The sequence below is a fragment of the Rhinopithecus bieti genome, unplaced genomic scaffold (genome assembly GCF_001698545.2).
Source record: "Rhinopithecus bieti isolate Rb0 unplaced genomic scaffold, ASM169854v2 scaffold_30337, whole genome shotgun sequence".
Classification (NCBI taxonomy): Eukaryota; Metazoa; Chordata; class Mammalia; order Primates; family Cercopithecidae; genus Rhinopithecus; species Rhinopithecus bieti.
In genome coordinates, this window is record NW_016813238.1 from 305,783 (window position 1) to 324,303 (window position 18,521).

Here is an 18,521-nt window from a genome sequence, read left to right on the forward strand (position 1 = left end):
AAAAAAAAAAAAAAAGAATTTGTTTTCTTTTTCAATCCGTTCTCTCAGGTTGAACTTGAAAAATGTGTATACATCTGGTAGGAGCCTTAAACATCTAGCCATGGCCCCTCTCCCTTTTCTTTTCTTTTCTTTTTTTTTTTTTCTTTTCTGTCTTGGTCTTTGTGTTTGGTTTTGTCGTCTTGTCTTTACAGGATCTGGCTCTGTCACCCAGCCAGGCTGGAGTGTAGTGGTACAATCTCAGCTCACTGCAGCCTCCCCCAGCTCCTGGGCTCAAGTCATCCTCCCACCTCAGCCTCCCGAGTAGCTGGGATTACAGGTGTGCGCCACCACGCCCAGCCAATTTTTGTATTTTTCATGAAGATGGGGTTTTGCTGTGTTGGCCAGGCTGATATCAAACTCCTGACCTCAAGTGATCTGCCTGCCTTGGACTCCCAAAGTGCTGGGATTACAGGCGTGAGCCACCATGCCCAACCTTTTCTCCCTTTCTTAACTCATGAGTACACAAAGGCCAGAATAGTGAAGTGACTTTTCCAGGGCCACACAGCCTTCTCCTGCCTCAGCTCCTGCCCCATGCCCTTTCGCTCTGTAGGGCTCCATTTTAGTATGGGGAAAATGTGCTCAGGAAACTTTGAAAGTCACAGCCATCTTTTGGGACAACATTGGTGCGTAGTATCCCTGCACCCCCCACCACCTCCCTCTGCTTTGTGGAGTTGTCCATTGTCCCTCTGCTGTATTTGCGTGGCTGTAGCCCCTGTCCTCCAGGTACAAAGCTAGCTTCTGCAGATTGCATCCCCACATCTAGCCATGCTTTCCCCTCCTGTGCCACCATTAGAGGATTTCACTCAATCACACTCCTCAGGCCAGAATCCTAGCAGAACTTCCAGTCCTGCGTTAGACACTGTAGATTTCATACTCTCCAAACCCCTGGGTGTTCATTTATCTATAAAATAAGTGAACCCAATACCAATCAGAGAGGTTTTTCTTGCTCTGAACACCATTCTTAAATACAAAGAGGTCCATTCTATTATTTTATATATTTGTCTTTTTTTTTTTTTTAAACAAATTTCTGTTTAAATAGGGAGCAAGCTTTACCCTGCATACAGATCCAGCTGCAAAGGGAGATCTGTGATTTTGGCAACCAGGCTGACCTGCCTTCTGGAAATGGAAACAAATCTTCAGGTGGCCTGCAGAAGACATTCTCCAAACTGACATCCCGGTTCACCAAGAAAGCTTCATGTACTAGCTCCAGCAGCAGCACAAATTATTCCATCCAAAATACCCCTTCTAAAAACATCTTCATAGCTGGATGTTCAGAAGAGAAGGCCAAAATGCCTGGCAATATTGATACAAGGTTACAAAGCATTTTGAACATTGGTAATTTCCCCAGGACTACAGACCTTTCACAGTCAGCTCAGAATTCCAGTAATCCAGTGGCCAATGGCTTTCTCATGGAGAGGCGTGAGAACTTCCTGCATGGAGATGATGGCAAGGATGAGAAGGGTATGAACTTACCAACTGATCAGGAAATGCAAGAGGTGATAGATTTTCTCTCGGGCTTTAACATGGGCCAGTCACATCAGGGCTCTCCGTTGGTGACAAGGCGTAATTCTGCTGCCACAGCCATGGTGACTGAGCAGAAGGCAGGAGCCATGCAGCCACAGCAGCCGTCACTGCCCGTGCCCCCTCCACCACGGGCACCCCAGGCTGGGGCACACACACCTCTGACACCCCAGCCAGGACTGGCACCTCAGCAGCAGTCCCCAAAGCAGCAACAACCTCAAGTCCAATACTACCAACACCTACTCCAGCCCATTGGACCGCAGCAGCCCCCGCCCCAGCCTCGGGCACCTGGGAAATGGGTACATGGCTCATCCCAGCAGCCAGGGCAGACTGTTGGAGCAGGTCTGTCTCCTCTTGGTCAGTGGCCGGGCATATCTGATCTCAGTTCTGACTTGTACAGCTTGGGTCTGGTGAGCAGCTATATGGATAACGTGATGTCAGAGGTTCTGGGACAGAAGCCGCAGGGACCTAGAAATAACACGTGGCCAAACCGTGACCAAAGCGATGGAGTCTTCGGAATGCTGGGAGAGATTCTGCCTTTCGATCCTGCAGGTATGTGAGGCCTCCCACCCCTCGCCCAGTGTCAACAGCAAACGCAACTGCTGAGGTCTTCCCAGGGCCTGTCTACCGCAGCCTTACTTGTGAAGGTGAAATCACTTAATCCCCCTTTACGACCCTTTCTCACTGTGGAGGCGAGTGTGGGGCAGATCTAGCAAGAGTGGGAAACAGTGGTGAGAAAGGGGCTGAGAACGTGAGTGGACTATTTTTCTTTATAGAGAACAGAACTGAGGCTAAGAGAGGTTACTTGAATAGCTCAAAGTCCCATAGTTCAAGTGGGCTCCAGTCTAGGCCTGCCCACTCCCAGCAGCCAAGATCTACAGTCTTTTGTGGGGTGCTTTTTTCCTGATTATATAACCTGTTCTTTGCGATGCTTTTTTTTGCGTAAACTCAAGGACTTATGATAGGTGACAGACACCCTCCTGCCTTCATAGAATACAGCTTTTCCTGGCCTAGACAATGAAAATACCACCAGACTCATCTTAAGAAATTAGAGAAGGAATTTACAAACAAGAATAAACTAGGAGGAGGAATTAAGGGGAAAAGCCAAAATAAGTAAATTAAAAGAAAATAGAGTAGAAATTGCAAATAACTCTAAAGGATCTTTGGAAGACCAATAAAATATATAAGCCAATTTAAGCTTGATTAAGAGAGAACAAAGAAAAACAAAATTAGGAAATAGGGTACATTAAAAGCACTTTAGTGGCTTATGCCTGTAATCCCAGCACTTTGAGAGGCTGAGGCGGGAGGATCACTTGAGGCCAGGAGTTCAAGACCAGCCTGGTCAACATCACAAAACCCTCATCTCTAAACAAAAAATCAGCTGGGTGTGGTGGTGCTTAGGAAGCTGCAGCAGTACCATCCCTTGACCCCAGGATTTTGAGGCTGCAGTGAGCTGTGATCATGCCACTACACCCCAGCCTGGATGACAGAGAGAGACCCTGTCTCAAAAAAAAGCCACTTTAAGTCATTACCATCTAAGACTTAATAGCAATACATTTGGAAACTCAGCAGAAAATCAATTCTTTCCTAGCAAAATAGGCATTACAAAATTATACCAAGAAGTGGAAAACCTGGCCGGGCACGCTGTCTCATGCCTGTAATTCCAGCACTTTGGAAGGCTGAGGTAGGCAGATTCCAGGAGGCCAGGAGTTCAAGACCAGTTTGGCCAACATAGTTCTACAAAAAATAAAAAATTAGCCAGGTGTGGTGGCACATGCCTGTTGTCCCAGCTCCTTGAGGCTGAGGTGGGAAGATCGCTTGAGCTCAGGAGGTTGAGGCTGCAGTGAGCCATGATCACACCACAGCAGCCCAGCCTGGGCAACAAAGTGAGACTCTTGTCTCTAAAAAATAAGTAAATAAATGAAAAATAAAAAAGACTATCTACCAAAAGCTAATAGCAAATAGTGCCTTATATAATGAAACAAAAATCATTTCAGTTAATATCAGGAATCAGACAAGGGCAACCGTTATCACCTGTAGCATGTAACTTTGTCTTGGACTTCACAGCAAATGCAGCAAGACAAAAAACAATGAAATAAGTGGTCTAAGCTTTGGAAAATGATAGATTAAGTAGCACATCTTTTTGCTGATAATAGAATTGAACCCCCCCAATCTAAAATTAGTAAGAGAATTTGGTAACATAGGTACATGCAAACTTTTTTCTCTAATTAAATTAGCAAAAGGCATACAGAAGTAGAAAATGTATTTCATTCACACGGGAGTACTGTGAAATGTTACAAATAAGTATAGCAACTACTTGTACAAGTAAATCCCCACCAGAAGAGGAGATTCCTTGCTGAAACACCCCCGCACTTGTTACAGGAGGGAAGTTAATGCTGGGGTTAACACTTTTTTTTTTTTTTTTTTTTTTGAGACAAGAGTCTCGCGTTGTTGCCCAGGCTGGAGTGCAGTGGCACAATCCCTACTCACTGCAACCTCTGCCTCCTGGGCTCAAATGATTCTCCTGCCTCAGCCTCCTGAGTAGCTGGGACTACAGGCGCCCACCACCACACCCGGCTAATTTTTATATTTTTAGCAGAGACGGGGTTTTGCCATGTTGTTCAAGCTGGTCTTGACCTCCTGATCTCCGGTGATCCACCCACCTCAGCCTCCTAAAGTGCTGAGATTATAGGCGTGAGCCACTGCACCTGACCATTGCTCGTGTCTTCTGAAAATTCTTCATGCCGCTGCTCCTGCTGTCTTGTGCTTGCTCCCCCTGGGTGGATGGATATAGGAAACCCTTGTGCCTGCAACCCTGGGCCACAAGAAGGGTAAACACCTCCACCCTGCTAAGAAACAGCAAGCCCACTGGCTACCACCCACTGCTATGGGCACAGTGCGTTTTCTCAGTTGATCATAAATGATCTGTACATTTTTTGACTGTCATGTAACTAAATTCAGAATATAAACAGTATTTGTCAGAATCGTATCATATTTGAGGCCGGGTGCATTGGCTCACGCCTGTAGTCCCAGCAGTTTGAGAGGCTGAGGCCAGCAGATTGCTTGAGGCAAGGAGTTCAAGACCAGCCTGGCCAATATGGTGAAACCCCATCTCTACCAAAAGTACAAAAAAATTAGCCAGGTGTGGTAGTCCCAACCACCTGGGAGGCTGAGGCACGAGAATTACATGAACCCAGGAGGCAGAGGTTGCAGTGAGCTGAGATGGCGCCACTGCACTCCAGCTTGGATAACTAGAGTGAGACTCTTGTCTAAAAAAAATTTTTTTACATAAGAATGTTACCATATTTGACCTCTGAGTCCTGGACACCTCTTATGTCTGTAGACTACAAATCCTACTCTTTCCCTTCTGGGTGTTCCTTTCTGCCCCTGAAGTCCATGGTGTAGTTTGCTACAGACCCTGCCCCCAGGGCGTAAGATCTGCATAGCCCTTGATGCAGATTAAGGAGGAGTGCCCCTATGGACAGAATCAGAGGGCGCCATCTAGTGCCCCTGTCTGGATAGGCAAACTCAGTGCGGGATGGGGGTCGTGAGACAGGACAGTGTGACTGAGATCATCTTGTGACAGTGCCCTAGGATAAGCTGGTAATGGGATTGTGCTCTAGTATCTTCCCTAATTTTAAGCTAAAAAATGAAATGCTGAGTCACATTTATGATTCATGGATGCTTTCCTGCCATATGTTTTTTTTTTGACACTCTGTAAACGCCATCTGTGCTTTTCTCCCGTTTGTACTGCCCTGCATATACCCATTCAGCACTGCCAGTGTTTCCAGCCACCTCTTAAAGCATTCTGAGGTTTCATTTTATTCTTTGCCACACTTAAGATATTCAGATGGAATCAGCAAATCTCCTGTCCAATAGCCAGGAAAATACTAGATCAAACTTTAGCTCAAGTGGGAACAGCATATAACCTCTATCTGGCTGACCCCAATGCTTTGATGCTTTGTTAACTTTCAGGTTATCAGTTGGCCAAAGTCGTCATCTGATTTTCTAAGTTGTTAGCTAATGACTCTAGGTACAGAGCACTAAGACGCTGGACTTCTTTTAAGTTGGAGTTTCGCTCTTGTCACCCAGGCTAGAGTGCAATAGCGCGATTTCGGCTCCCTGCAACCTCCGCCTCCCAGGTTCAAGTGATTCTCTTGTCTCAGCCTCTTGAGTAGCTGGAATTAAAGGTGCCTGCCACTACATCCGGCTAATTTTTGGTATTTTTAGTAGAGACGGGTTTTCACCATGTTGGCCAGGCTGGTCTCGAATTCCTGACCTCAGGTGATCCACCCGTTTCGGCCTCCCAAAGTGCTGGGATTACAGGCGTGAGCCACCAAGTCCAGCCCAGGTGTTTTTTTTTTGTTTTTTGTTTCTTTTTTTTAAGACAGTGTCTAGCTCTTTCTCTCAGGCTGGAGTGCAGTGGCGCAATCTTGGCTCACTGCAACCTCCACCTCCCGGGCTCAAGTGATCCTCCCACCTCAGCCTCCCAAGTAGCTGTGACTACAGGTGCACACCACTACACCCAACTAATTTTTTTTTTTTTTTTTTTTTTTTGAGACAGAGTCTTGCTTTTTCTCCCAGGCTAGAGTGCAATGGCATGATCTCGGCTCACTGTGACCCCTGCCACCTGGGTTCAAGCGACTCTCCTGCCTCAGCCTCCCGAGTAGCTAGGATTACAGGCACCTGCCACCGCGCCTAGCTAATTTTTGTATTTTTAGTAGTGACAGGGTTTCACCATCTTGGCTAGACTGGTCTTGGAACTCATGACCTCATGATCCACCTGCCTCGGCCTCCCAAAGTGCTGAGATTACAGGCGTGAACCACCACGCCTGGCCCACACCCAGCTAATTTTTGTATAGACGAGGTTTCTCCATGTTGGCCAGGCTAGTCGCGAACTTCTGGGCTCAAGCGATCTGCCCACCTCATGCTCCCAAAATGCTAGGATTACAGGAGTGAGCCATTGTGCCTGGCTGATGCTAGAAGTTTTTTTAAGTTATTAGTATTTGTCTTTAAAATCTAATCATGGGTAAATCAAACCATTTTTCTTTCTTTTTGTTTCTTTCACACTTACCTGCCTCTGTCCTAGGCATAGCCCTTCCGGACATCCCTGGCACACACTGTGCCTCAGCCCTAGGTGCTACAAGTCCCATCTCCCCACAGCAGGGTGCTGGGCACAGCCTACAGCCCACGCTGTGGGGCACAAGCCTGGCAGCTCCTCACTGCCCTTCATTGCATGTGTGACCAGCATGTCAGCAAAGCATAGGGAAGGACCAAGAGGCCAGTTTCTCCCCAAACCCGGTTTGTTCCTTTTGTCGCAATGCAGTGGGCTCAGACCCAGAGTTTGCACGCTATGTGGCAGGAGTGAGCCAGGCGATGCAGCAGAAGCGGCAGGCCCAGCATGGTCGCCGGCCAGGCAACCCCCGGGGCAACTGGCCGCCTATAGATGATGCCCATCGGACCTGGCCCTTCCCCGAGTTCTTCACAGAAGGGTGAGTGCTGGGTACTGCACGGAATCCGAGTTTGAGACCCAAGTGTCCCCCGAGGGGCCTGTGAGAAGCGAGGCTCCTTGCCTGTGGGCATTCTTTTCAAGCAGTTCAATTCCAAGCCCCCATGTGAGAGAGTGACATGGGATTAAATCTTTAGGGGTCAGAGTCATGTGGCTGACTGTTAGATGCCAAGTAGTGTGATGTGTCCCTGTGGACATGTCATTGGTATACATTCATGATTTTCAAAACAGACTCTTCAGCCCTAGACAAGGCGCTTACATGATGGTGCTTGTGAGATAAATGCATATTTAACACAGCCTTTATACTGAAATGAGTGTGGCTGTGAAGCCCACATGATTTATAGAATGCTGTCATTACAGCCTACAAAAAGCAAAGGTGTACAGTTGAGATTCTAGTATATTGACAGAATTGCAAATTTTTATCATAAAGACAAGTGGGGATTTTTTTATATCCCATATTGCTACCTGGTTAATAAATCTGGGTGATTAAAGACCAGCTAAACTTTTAGTTTTTTCTTACTTCTTAATTTTTTTTTTAACTTAAAAAAATTTTTTTTCTTTCAACTTTTATTGTAAGTTCAGGGGTACATGTGCAGGATGTGCAAGTTTGTTGCAAAGGTTAACGTGTGCCATGTTGGTTTGCTGCACAGATCATCCCATCACTTAGGTATTAAGCCCAGCATCCATTAGCTATTCTTCCCCATGCTATCCCTCCCTTGTTTTTTCGAAAACAAATTTCATATACAAACCATAGGCTTCTTAGAGGAATAAAGGGAAGTGAAGAATATGTATTACTTTTGAAATAAGGCAAAGGAGGAAAACCTCACGTTTTAAGAAGGGAGAGACAAGAGACCACTATTTGGTTATGGGATGAATGCAGGGTAAGGACTGCCCTTTCAGGGTGGAGTGGAGGGTGGTGGGGCTGCAGGAGGCCCTGGCGCAGCTTCTCTCTCTGGCTTTCAGGGATGGCCTGCATGGTGCCTGGTCGGGTGCTCAGGGAGACTCTGCCAGCTCGAGTGATGAGACATCCTCAGCTAACGGGGACAGCTTGTTCTCCATGTTTTCAGGGCCTGACCTCGTTGCTGCTGTCAAGCAGAGAAGGTATGAAGGGATTTCTAAACCAAGGTGGGGAGAGAGGGGCATGTGACTGCAACCCACGGCTCACTCCCTGGGAAAGCCAGGAGCTCAGTTGCTCCTAGTCTCCCTGTGTGAGAGGAGGGGCTCTTCCAGCACTGCCTGGCTGAAGCCTCTAAAGAGCACCTGCAGGAGGCAGTTTCCACGAGGAAGAGCCGGCCTCATCTTGTGCTGGCTGGATTTGAGAGACAGGGTGGCCGGTGCTGGTCTGTGCCTTGCAGGAGGCACCCCCTTCTGCGGGAAGAGCAGGCCCTTGGTTGCGAGTTCTAATCTGGACTCATCAACAGGCTCTGCAACCCCAGACAAGGGGCTGGCCCTCACTGACCCTTGGTCTTTTTATTAAAGATGGATAAAATGACCTCTGAATGGCATTTCAAAGTTGGAAAAAGTAGTAATATAGCATATTCAGACCTGAGAATGTTTCAAAAGTAGTCACAAAAATTAAAATGGGCTCTGAACTAAGAGGAGAGCTTGGTTAGAAATAAGTAGAGAAACTGCTGTGGATATGAGAGCAAGGTTAGGGTGGCAGACTAAGGGCCATGGGCGGGAGTGGGGGGTACACAGGGCTCCCAGGTACTCGAAGCCATGCTGTGGAGCAGAGCGGGAGGCTGGGTTACATGGTCCTTGCCGGACAGGCCAGGCTCCGTCGGATAGGCAGTGGGGAGCGGGTAGGTGAAGATAGAAGGGTACTTGGACAGAATAGTAGTGGGGTGGGGGGTGGCAGTGACCAATCCCGAGCACACATTCACATGCTTTCTGTCCACACTTGTAGTCCCAGCTACTCGGGAGGCTGAGGTGGGAGGATCACTTGAGCCTGGGAAGTTGAGGCTACAGTAAGCTGTGTTTGTGCCACTGCACTCTAGCCTAGGCAACAGAGTGAGACCCTGTCTCAAAAATCAAACAAAAAATCATGTCAGGTTAGGCTAGGTGCTCTGAAGGAAAATAAAGCAGGGTATGAGGGTAGTAAATGCAGAGAACAGGTGGATGTTCTATTTTCAGAGCTTAGACAATGAGACTTCAAATGAGCAGAGAGCTGAACAAAGTGCAGCAGCAGCTGGTGGGGAATTGGCAGTGGGGTATGGGTGAGGGGGGAATAGTCAAAGATGACATGCAAGTTTTCCGCCTGAGCTTCTGTGAAGGGTGCCGTGAACTGAGGTGCAAAGCCTGCAGGAGGAGCAAGTTTGAGCCGGGGTGGAGTTTGAGACTGCTGTTTCAGACATATGACTGATTCGACTTCTGAGAAGTCACATCTGGCACCATCTCTGCAGAGACTGTTGTCTGCATGCAGGAGTGCTGGCTCTGATCTGGCCACATCCTGCCTTTTTCATTCAACTTTGTAACAGTCACATATCCTTAGTGCTTGGAAACAGTATCTCTTAAATGAATTAACAAAAAGCCGGCCAGGCCTGCTGGCTCACACCTGTAATCCCAGTACTTTGGGAGGCTGAGGCAGGCAGATCACCTGAGGTCAGGAGTTCGAGATCAGCCTGGCCAACATGGTGAAACCCTATCTCTACTAAAAATACAAAAATTAGCTGCGCATGGTGGCACATGCCTGTAATCCCAGCTACTCGGGAGGCTGAGGCACAAGAATTGCTTGAACCTGGGAGGCGGAGGTTGCAGTGAGCTGAGATCATGCCACTACACTCCAGCCTGGGAAACAGAGTGAGACTCGGTCTCAAAAAAAAAAAAAAAGCAAAGAAGGTGGACTCAGCATCTGAGTAAAGCCAGTGCCTGTCTTTGCCTGCCACCCCCAACCCCAGCTCCTCTGCACTGGCCGTGCAGGAGCGCATCATTCAGTTCTGGCTCCCCTTTACCCCCTTTACACCATGGACCCATGCAGCCCTCCTCCCCTCCTAGAACCAGGGCCTGGAGTTGGCTGCAGCCTAGCACTAGTGTGTCCCATGCAGGTGGGCTAGGTAGGAAGCCAGGCAATCACTGCCCTGAGCTCTTGGTTCTTTCAGGAAACACAGCAGTGGAGAGCAGGACACCAGCACGCTGCCCTCACCGCCTCTCCTCACCACAGTGGAGGACGTGAACCAGGTATTCAGGCAGGCTCTGTGGGCACAAACTTGGGCTAGCTTCCACAGCTGCAGTTTTCAGAGGGCCTCAAAGTAATGAGGGGTCTTCTTTGTGATGATTAACTGTGTAAATGATTAGCTTCCTCAGCTGACTCAGCCACAGGAAGTTCTACGGCTGTGCTGTCCAGTATGATAGCCATTCACCACATGTGGCTATGTAAATTTAAATACAAATAAAAATTCAGGCTGGGCATGGTGGCTCATGCCTGTAATCTTAGTGCTTTGGGAGGCCAAGGCAGGAGGATGGCTTGAGGCCAGAGGTTTGTGACCAACCCAGGCAACATAGACACTGTCTCTACAAAAAAATTAAAAGATTAGCCAGGCATGGTGGCACATGCCTATAGTCCTAGCTGCTCAGGAGGTTGAGGCAGGAGGATGGCTTGAACCCAGGAATTTGAGATTACAGTGAGCTATGACTGCACAATTGTACTCCAGCCTGGGTGATAGAGCGAGACTGCCTCTAAAATATTTTTTAAAAAGAATTAGCCGGGCGCGGTGGCTCAAGCCTGTAATCCCAGCACTTTGGGAGGCCAAGACGGGCGGATCACAAGGTCAGGAGTTCGAGACCATCCTGGCTAACACAGTGAAACCCCGTCTCTACTAAAAAATACAAAAGCTAGCCGGGCGAGGTGGCGGGCGCCTGTAGTCCCAGCTACTCGGGAGGCTGAGGCAGGAGAATGGCGTAAACCCAGGAGGCGGAGCTTGCAGTGAGCTGAAATCTGGCCACTGCACTCCAGCCCAGGCGACAGAGCGAGACTCCGTCTCAAAAAAAAAAAAAAAAAAAAAAAAAAAGAATTAATCAGCCGGGCACAGTGGTGATGCCTGTACTCCCAGCACTTTGGGAGGCCAAGGCGGGTGGATCATAAATGAGGTCAGGAGGTCAAAACTATCCTGGCTAACATGGTGAAATCCCGTCTCTACTGAAAATACAAAAATTAGCCAGGCATGGTGGCACACGCTTGTAATCCCAGCTACTCAGGAGGCTGAGGCAGGAGAATCGCTTGAACCTGGGAGGCGGAGGTTGCAGTGAGCCGAGATCGCACCACTGCACTTCAGCCTGGGTGAGAGACAGACTGCGTCTCCAAAAAAAAAAAAAATTTCCTCAGTTTGCACTAGCCACATGTGGCAAGTGGCTACCGTGTAGGCACAGAACATGGCTATCATTGCAAGAAGTTCTGTTGGACAGGGCTGTGGGAGTGAGTGGGGCTCTCACCCTGCCTCCTAGGTGGGAATAAGGGCCAGGGATCTGGGGAGGTGGAAAAAGATGATACATTGCCCAAAATGCCACTAAGAACTCTCTTCTGTCTCTCAGGATAACAAAACCAAAACGTGGCCACCCAAAGCACCCTGGCAGCACCCTTCCCCGCTTCCCAGCACGCTGCCCAGCCCCAGTGCACCACTCTATGCAGTCACCAGCCCCGGCAGCCAGTGGAACGACACCATGCAGATGCTGCAGTCCCCAGTGTGGGCCGCAACCAACGACTGCAGTGCCGCCGCCTTCTCCTACGTGCAGACCCCACCACAGCCCCCACCCCCACCAGCACACAAGGCAGCACCCAAGGGCTTCAAGGCCTTCCCTGGGAAGGCTGAGCGCAGGCCAGCCTATCTGCCCCAGTACTGACCCCAGGCCAGCCTGCCTGCCTGCCCAGAGCTGTGGGGATGGGTGTCCCCATCCCAGGGCCGCCTAGCTGACACCAGCCACTCAGAGGACCAGCGCGCCCCATCCCAGGGAGGGTTCCTTGGGGACAAGGGTGGTTGGCAGCTCCCAGCCTTTAAACCTGGCTTCTCAAACATTGGCAGCATCAGAGCCCTGGAGAGCCAGTTGGAGACACAGGCGTCTGGCCTTTGGGGGCTTGCTGGGGAACCTGCATACCTAATAAGCCCCGCAGGTGACTCTGATGCAGGCACCACGGCCACACTTGAAGAAACATAGCTCTTGGGTTTTTAGTCCTGCTTTGTGTTGAGAAGACATCAGGCCTGAAAGCTGAGGGCATAACTGACCATTTTTCAGAAACCCTCTCCTCCCTCCTCCACACCTTGAGTGATGACCACACCAATCACTGTATTTTATAGCTATTTTTTTCATGTAGGTTTTAGTTAAAACATCTCCTGCCTAAAATGTATTGAATATTTTAAGATAACAGATATACTGGCTGGAGGTTTGTTTAACACTATATTTAAGCTTATACAAAATGGGCAAAATATAGAATATTTGTAATTAGAAGCAGTCACCTGGGGTTTCTGTGGGTGGACAGTTCCTCGCCACCCAGCAGCACCCAGGGACTGCGGCCTTTCCCAGCTTTATGGAAGCAGGATGGTGGAACTCGTGTCGGAGGTATACTGCTGAAGGTGCGTGGCGGTGGATCAGCCGGCTGCTGTCCATGTGCAGAGCAAGGCTGCACCTGCTGCCCTTCGATCCTTCCACATATGGCCAGGACACTGCCACAGTCCTCGGGGTGTGGTCAAGGGGCACTCAGAGACACCTGCACTAGAAATTACATTGACATTGTGAGCTGGCTCAGAAGACAAACCAATTAAGATGTAGATAGAAATTAATTTAAGGTCTTTTCTTAAAAAAAAAATCCACCTCATTTTCAGTTAACATGTGCCATTAAATAGATAACATCCTGTGGATTTAGGGATATTTTCCAGCCAGAATGGATCCAGAAGAATTGAATGGTGCTTAAATTGAGAAATAATAATAAATATATCTATATAGAATAGACATATCCCATTGTATATTAATTGAGGTTACAGAAAGTTCTTTATATAAAACTTATTTAAATTTTCATATTTCATCTTTGAAAAGTCGCAACAAGTCCTAATTGAGAAAAATCCATAATATTTTCCTAGTATGACGTTTGACGTCTTAATCTTTCTTTTAATATTTCTTCTTAAATCCAATTTAACACATGTTGAAATATAGTTAATTACCCAATAACCTGCATTTATGCTTTCTACCATATAAGCTTTTCCAGCAAAGATTGTAATAACACATTTATGTTCTCGTTTTCTACAGATACAAGTAAATTTATATATAAAATACCAAAAGAGGACGGGCGCGGTGGCTCACGCCTGTAATCCCAGCACTTTGGGAGACCGAGGTGGGCGGATCACAAGGTCAGGAGTTCAAGACCAGCCTGGCCAATATGGTGAAACCCCAACTCTACTAAAATACAAAATTAGCCAGGCGTGGTGGCGGGCGCCTGTAGTCCCAGCTACTTGGGAGGCTGAGGCAGAAGAATCGCTTGAACCCGGGAGGCGGAAGTTGCAGTGAGCCAAGATTGCACCACTGCACTCCAGCATGGGTGACCAAGCGAGATTCCGTCTCAAAAAGAAAAAAAAAAAAGAATATATATATACACAAACATATATATATGTATGTACACACACACACACACACACACACTAATTCGAGAGGACCCTTAGGGTGTCTGAGCCCAGCCACCTGAGTTTTTAGTACTGTGTTGTCAGGCTGTTCCCAGGCCTCAGGTGTTGTCTTTTGTGCTGTGTGGGGATGCATTGCTGCCTGTATTTATGATCTTTTGCCGTGGTTCTGAGCATTCACCTCACCATGTTTACAAAGAACTGTTTTGTATATAGACATTTTCAGGCACGTGCTTTGCACCAACCCTGCGTGGCTCCTGTCTGTGTTAGCTGTCACAGTGTGCACACTAATCTCTGTTAAAGTTGTCTATGCTGTTCTACTTGTAAAATAGTTTTCTATTTCCTTCAGTAATGTGTCCACAGTACCCTGTATTTCGAGTTCTATTATACTGATGTACTCTTGTTTTAATAGTGCCTCCCCAAAGGCCTCACCTTGGACAGAGGTCAGTCCTTGATGCCCCAGCACAGGTGATGTCGCTAATTGTCACTTTCCAGTTTGTTTTTCTCTATTAAGGAAGACATTTTCTAATTGCATCTCCATGGGCTGTGAGACTGTGTGAAGCCGTTTGTGTGGTCTCCATGTAGGTGCTGTGTTCCCGGCACCGCCTTGCTCTGAACACTGGTAATTCCAGGTGCTGCGCTTGGCAGGGGGTCTCGCCAAAGCGCATGTGTGTGCGTGTGTGAATGAATGTGTCCTTTGCATGGTCAGGCGTGGCTGCCTTGCTAGGGCATCAGCAGGACATTGTGTGTATAGTTACAATGCTTCCAAACTGGAACTCTACATTTTGTATCTTTTAAAGCTCCTATAAGTAAAATAACTATTGGCTTTATTAAAAATATACATTTAATAATACTTTGTATCCTTGTTTAAAATGAACTGCAGAGGACATTATGTCAAAAGCCCTGCCTGATTCATTGCTTTGAAAAGCTGCACACTGAGTTGGTTTTTAGGTCAGCCTGTCCTCTGATTCTAGCAAGGGGAAGACCACTTGGGATATTATGGTGAGCTGAAGTGGATGGGCAGGAGGCAGAACAAGCAGCTACACCTCCTCTATTGGCTTCCCTAAGGCCCAAGCTGGTTTAGGGCCCTGTGCAGGGGAAGCCAGTGCAGTAGTGAAGGAGATGTCCTCTGAAAGGTGCAAGCTCTCTGGGTTGGGGTCTGCCAACACCCATGTCCCACCAAATGTGGATGCTGTGACTTGCCCAGCTAGATTGTCCAATGAGGAGACCCAGGAATGAGGGCTTATTTTACCCTCTCCCCAAACCAGAGACCCAATCTATGGCAGAGATACTGTGCCACAGGGGGATAAGAAGGACTTGTCTCTGCCTGCCGCAGTGGCTCACACCTGTAATCCCAGCACTTTAGGAGGCTGAGGCAGGTGGACCACGAGGTCGGGAAATCAAGACCATCCCGGCCAACATGGTGCACAACCCCACCTCTACTAAAAATACAAAAATTAGCTGGGCATGGTGGCGCGTGCCTGTAATCCCGGCTACTCAGGAGGCTGAGGCAGAAGAATCGCTTTGCTTGAACCCAGGATGTCGGAGGTTGCAGTGAGCCGAAATCGTGCCACTGCACTGCATGCAGCCTGTCGACAGAGCAAGACTGTCTACAAAGAAAAAAAAAAAGGCCAGGCATTGTGGCTCACACCTGTAATCCCACCACTTTGGGAGGCTGAGGCGGTGGATCATGAGGTCAGGAGTTCAAGCCCAGCCTGCCCAACATGGTGAAACCCCATCTCTACTAAAAATACAAAAAATTAGGTGGTATGGTTGTAGGCATCAGTAATCCCAGCTACTCGGAAGGCTAAGGCAGGAGAATTGCTTGAACCCAGTAGGCAGAGGTTGCAGTGAGCCAAAACTGCTCCACTGCACTCCAGCCTGGGCAACAAAGCAAGACTCTGTCTCAGACAAAAGGAAAAAAAAAAGAAGGACCTGTCTCACTGGATGATGCCATCCTGCTAAAGCGGAAGGAAGATAGTATCATGAGAACCACAAATGGAGGGCAGGTCACAAGAGCATTTCAACTCATTGTCATTTACAGAAAGCACCTATTGGAACCATTTTTGCTGACCTGAAGGAAATGGAGTAATGTGGGCATTAATATATAAGCTGCTGGTGTAGGAACCACTCTTCTTTCTGCCAAGGTGCCCTGAAGCTGAGCATGGGGACCAAGTCCCAGAGCCTTCCAAATGCACCTCAGGACAAAGTTGCTCAGTAACAGCCATGTTGCCGGAGAGTGCTGAAGAACACACTGGAAGTCCATATTAAAAAGCTAGCAGAGGCTGGGTGTGCTGGCTCACACCTGTAATCCCAGCAATTTGGGAGGCTCACCTGGGAGGACTGCTTGAGGCCAGGAGTTCAAGACAGCCTGGGCAACATAGTGAGACCCCATCTCTTAAAAAAAAAAAAAAGGCCCATATTTTATTCAAGTGTGTTCCCGTTTAACACAAGCACCCAGTTCTCTTGACTAGTTCTGATTCACAGCAGTGCTGGAGGCCAGAGGGCGGGAGTCCCATAGCTCTGGCTGTGTGCGAATGAGTGGGGAGGGAAGCTGAGCAGATGCTACACCTGACCTACTGCAGGGGCCTCACAGACTCAGCCCATCTGAGGTACTTGGGAGGCTTGTGACCTTCCTTTCCCACCTGGGGGCTCCTTGGATGGGGGGGGGCGGCTTCCAGTTTGGAGGCTGAGATGCTGCATGCCAACCATGGGGCTGTTAGGGGATGGCTTTTGTGCACTGTGTGGCCACTCTGTGACCTGCCTCCTAATGTGGAGACAGGAAATAAACCTTCCCAGTGATCAGCTTCTCCACTGCCCAAAAGCATGTATGTGAACAGCATGACTGGCTACCTCCCAGCCACAGGTACCCGGGAGTCTGAGGCATCTCCAAGGGTAGGCTCTGGAAATAACACATGCACCTGGCCTTACAGCACAGGGGTGAGCTCCTGGGCCCAGGCCTCTGTGTGTCGGTGAGGGGACTGAATGTGGCTTGTACTGGAATACTGACTTGGAGATGTGGGCCTAGGTGGGGGAGAAGGATTGTTTGAGGCATGTCACATTCATTTCAACATTCACTAATGTCACATAAGGGCTAGGCCCTTGCTAGGAGCCAAGACTGCAAAGATAACAGTCCCTGCCTTTAAAACTCAGTATTTTAGGGGAGACAACCCATCTTTCCCGTCCTTGATAAGAGAACCAGCATCCACCAGCAACCCAGTTGCTCAGGCTGAAATCCCAGAAGATATTCTTCATTTCTTCATTTCATTCAACTAATCAACAAGTCCTATAAGCGGATTCCCAAGCACACTCAAATTTCACCATGTTCTAGCCAGGTGCTGTGGCTCACACCTATAATCCCAGCACTTTGGGAGGCCGAGGCAGGTGGATCACCCAAGGTCAGGAGTTTGAGACTAGCCTGCCAACATGGTGAAACCCCGTCTCTACTAAAAAATACAAAAATTAGCTGGGCATGGTGGCGGGTGCCTGTAATCCCAGCTACTCAGGAAGCTGAGGCAGGAGAATTGCTTGAACTCGGGAGGTGGAAGTTGCAGTGAGCTGAGATCTCACCATTGCACTCCAGCCTGGGCAACAGAGCAAGACTCCGTCTCAAAAAAAAAAAAATTCCACCATGTTCTTACATCTCCACTGCTATCTACCTGGACTTCACCTGGCTCCTGCCTCTCCCCCCACAGCCTCAGGGTTTCCCATGCACCCTCCCCTACTTCCAAGTAGCCTTGCCATGTGTCCTCCAACTTGCCTACCTGTTGCTCCCAAGGCTGCTTGGGCCTCTCCATCAGTTTTCTGGGGTTAGAGCCCATCTTCCAGCCTGGCTTCGTTTCTCATAACAGCACTTAGCACTCTTCTGGAGTTTTGTGTTTGCATTTGTGTCTCATTGGAATGAAGGCCCCATGAGAGCAAGGAGCGAGTCTTGTTCATGGCCGCATGTGCAAGGTGCAGGACAGGTCCTGTGACCACCACAATGCAACTTGAGACAGATGAAAGGACGTGTTGCCGGGGCCAGAACTTACGAATTATAATACTGAGCAAAAAAATAGAACTAGAGGCCAGGTGCAGCGGCTCATGCCTGGAATCCCAGCACTTTGGGAGGCCAAGGTGGGAGGATCACTTGAGCCCAGGAGTTTGAGGCTGCAGTGAGCCAAGATCGTGCCACTGCACTCCAGCCTGAGTAATAGAGCAAGACTCTGTCTCTAAAAACGAAAAACAAAAACAACCAGACGAAAAGCCTCTCGCGTTGGGCTAAAAGAATACTATTAAATACATCATTGAGGCTGTCCCAGGACTGGGAGGGGATTAGCACTATGGTGGAGATGCGCATAGGCCCAAGTAGGCCTCAAATAAATGTAAAGCTTTTTATTCTCGTGGAAACACCTATGTACAATGAAGAAAATGTTTTTAAGCACCTAGCTAAAGGATTCGGGGCTCTAGTAACGAAGCCCCAAAACGACAAGAGTCGGTAGCGTAGGGTAAAGCCAACAACGGGTACAAGCTCTAGGGCTCTTGGGGGCGTGGTGAGGAGGCGGCACCTCCACGCACCACTCCCGGTGTGCGCATGCGCACAGCCTTACGCAGCGCGTGCGCACGTGCACTCACCACGTCCATCCCAGACGTGCGGACCCGGGTGTCTGCAAGGCTCGGTGTCTGCAAGGCTCGGTCTCCGCACTCCAGCGCCCGACCCTGCGCGGGGACATGCGCACAAGCGCTCGCCCAGCCCACCCGGACGTGCTGGCCCACACGCACACGCGTGCGCACCTCCCCTCGCGCCGCGCCCCATCTGCGCCTGCGCTCAACCCCGCCTACACCTGCTCCGTGGCCTCCCCGGAGACAGT

The 18,521-nt window shown here is 48.8% G+C and overlaps 1 protein-coding gene across 1 annotated transcript in view; it reads left to right on the top strand.

Moving 5' to 3' along the window:
* GARRE1 (granule associated Rac and RHOG effector 1) overlaps nt 1-13,244 on the top strand; it is a 108,156-nt gene extending 94,912 nt beyond the window's left edge. The window contains exons 9-13 of the mRNA XM_017847865.1: nt 1,079-2,112; nt 6,887-7,052; nt 8,033-8,170; nt 10,168-10,246; nt 11,597-13,244. Coding sequence (XP_017703354.1) covers nt 1,079-2,112; nt 6,887-7,052; nt 8,033-8,170; nt 10,168-10,246; nt 11,597-11,905 — 1,726 coding nt within the window. The 3' untranslated portion in view covers nt 11,906-13,244. The remainder of the gene's footprint in view (nt 1-1,078; nt 2,113-6,886; nt 7,053-8,032; nt 8,171-10,167; nt 10,247-11,596) is intronic.
* Nucleotides 13,245-18,521: the final 5,277 nt, after the last annotated feature.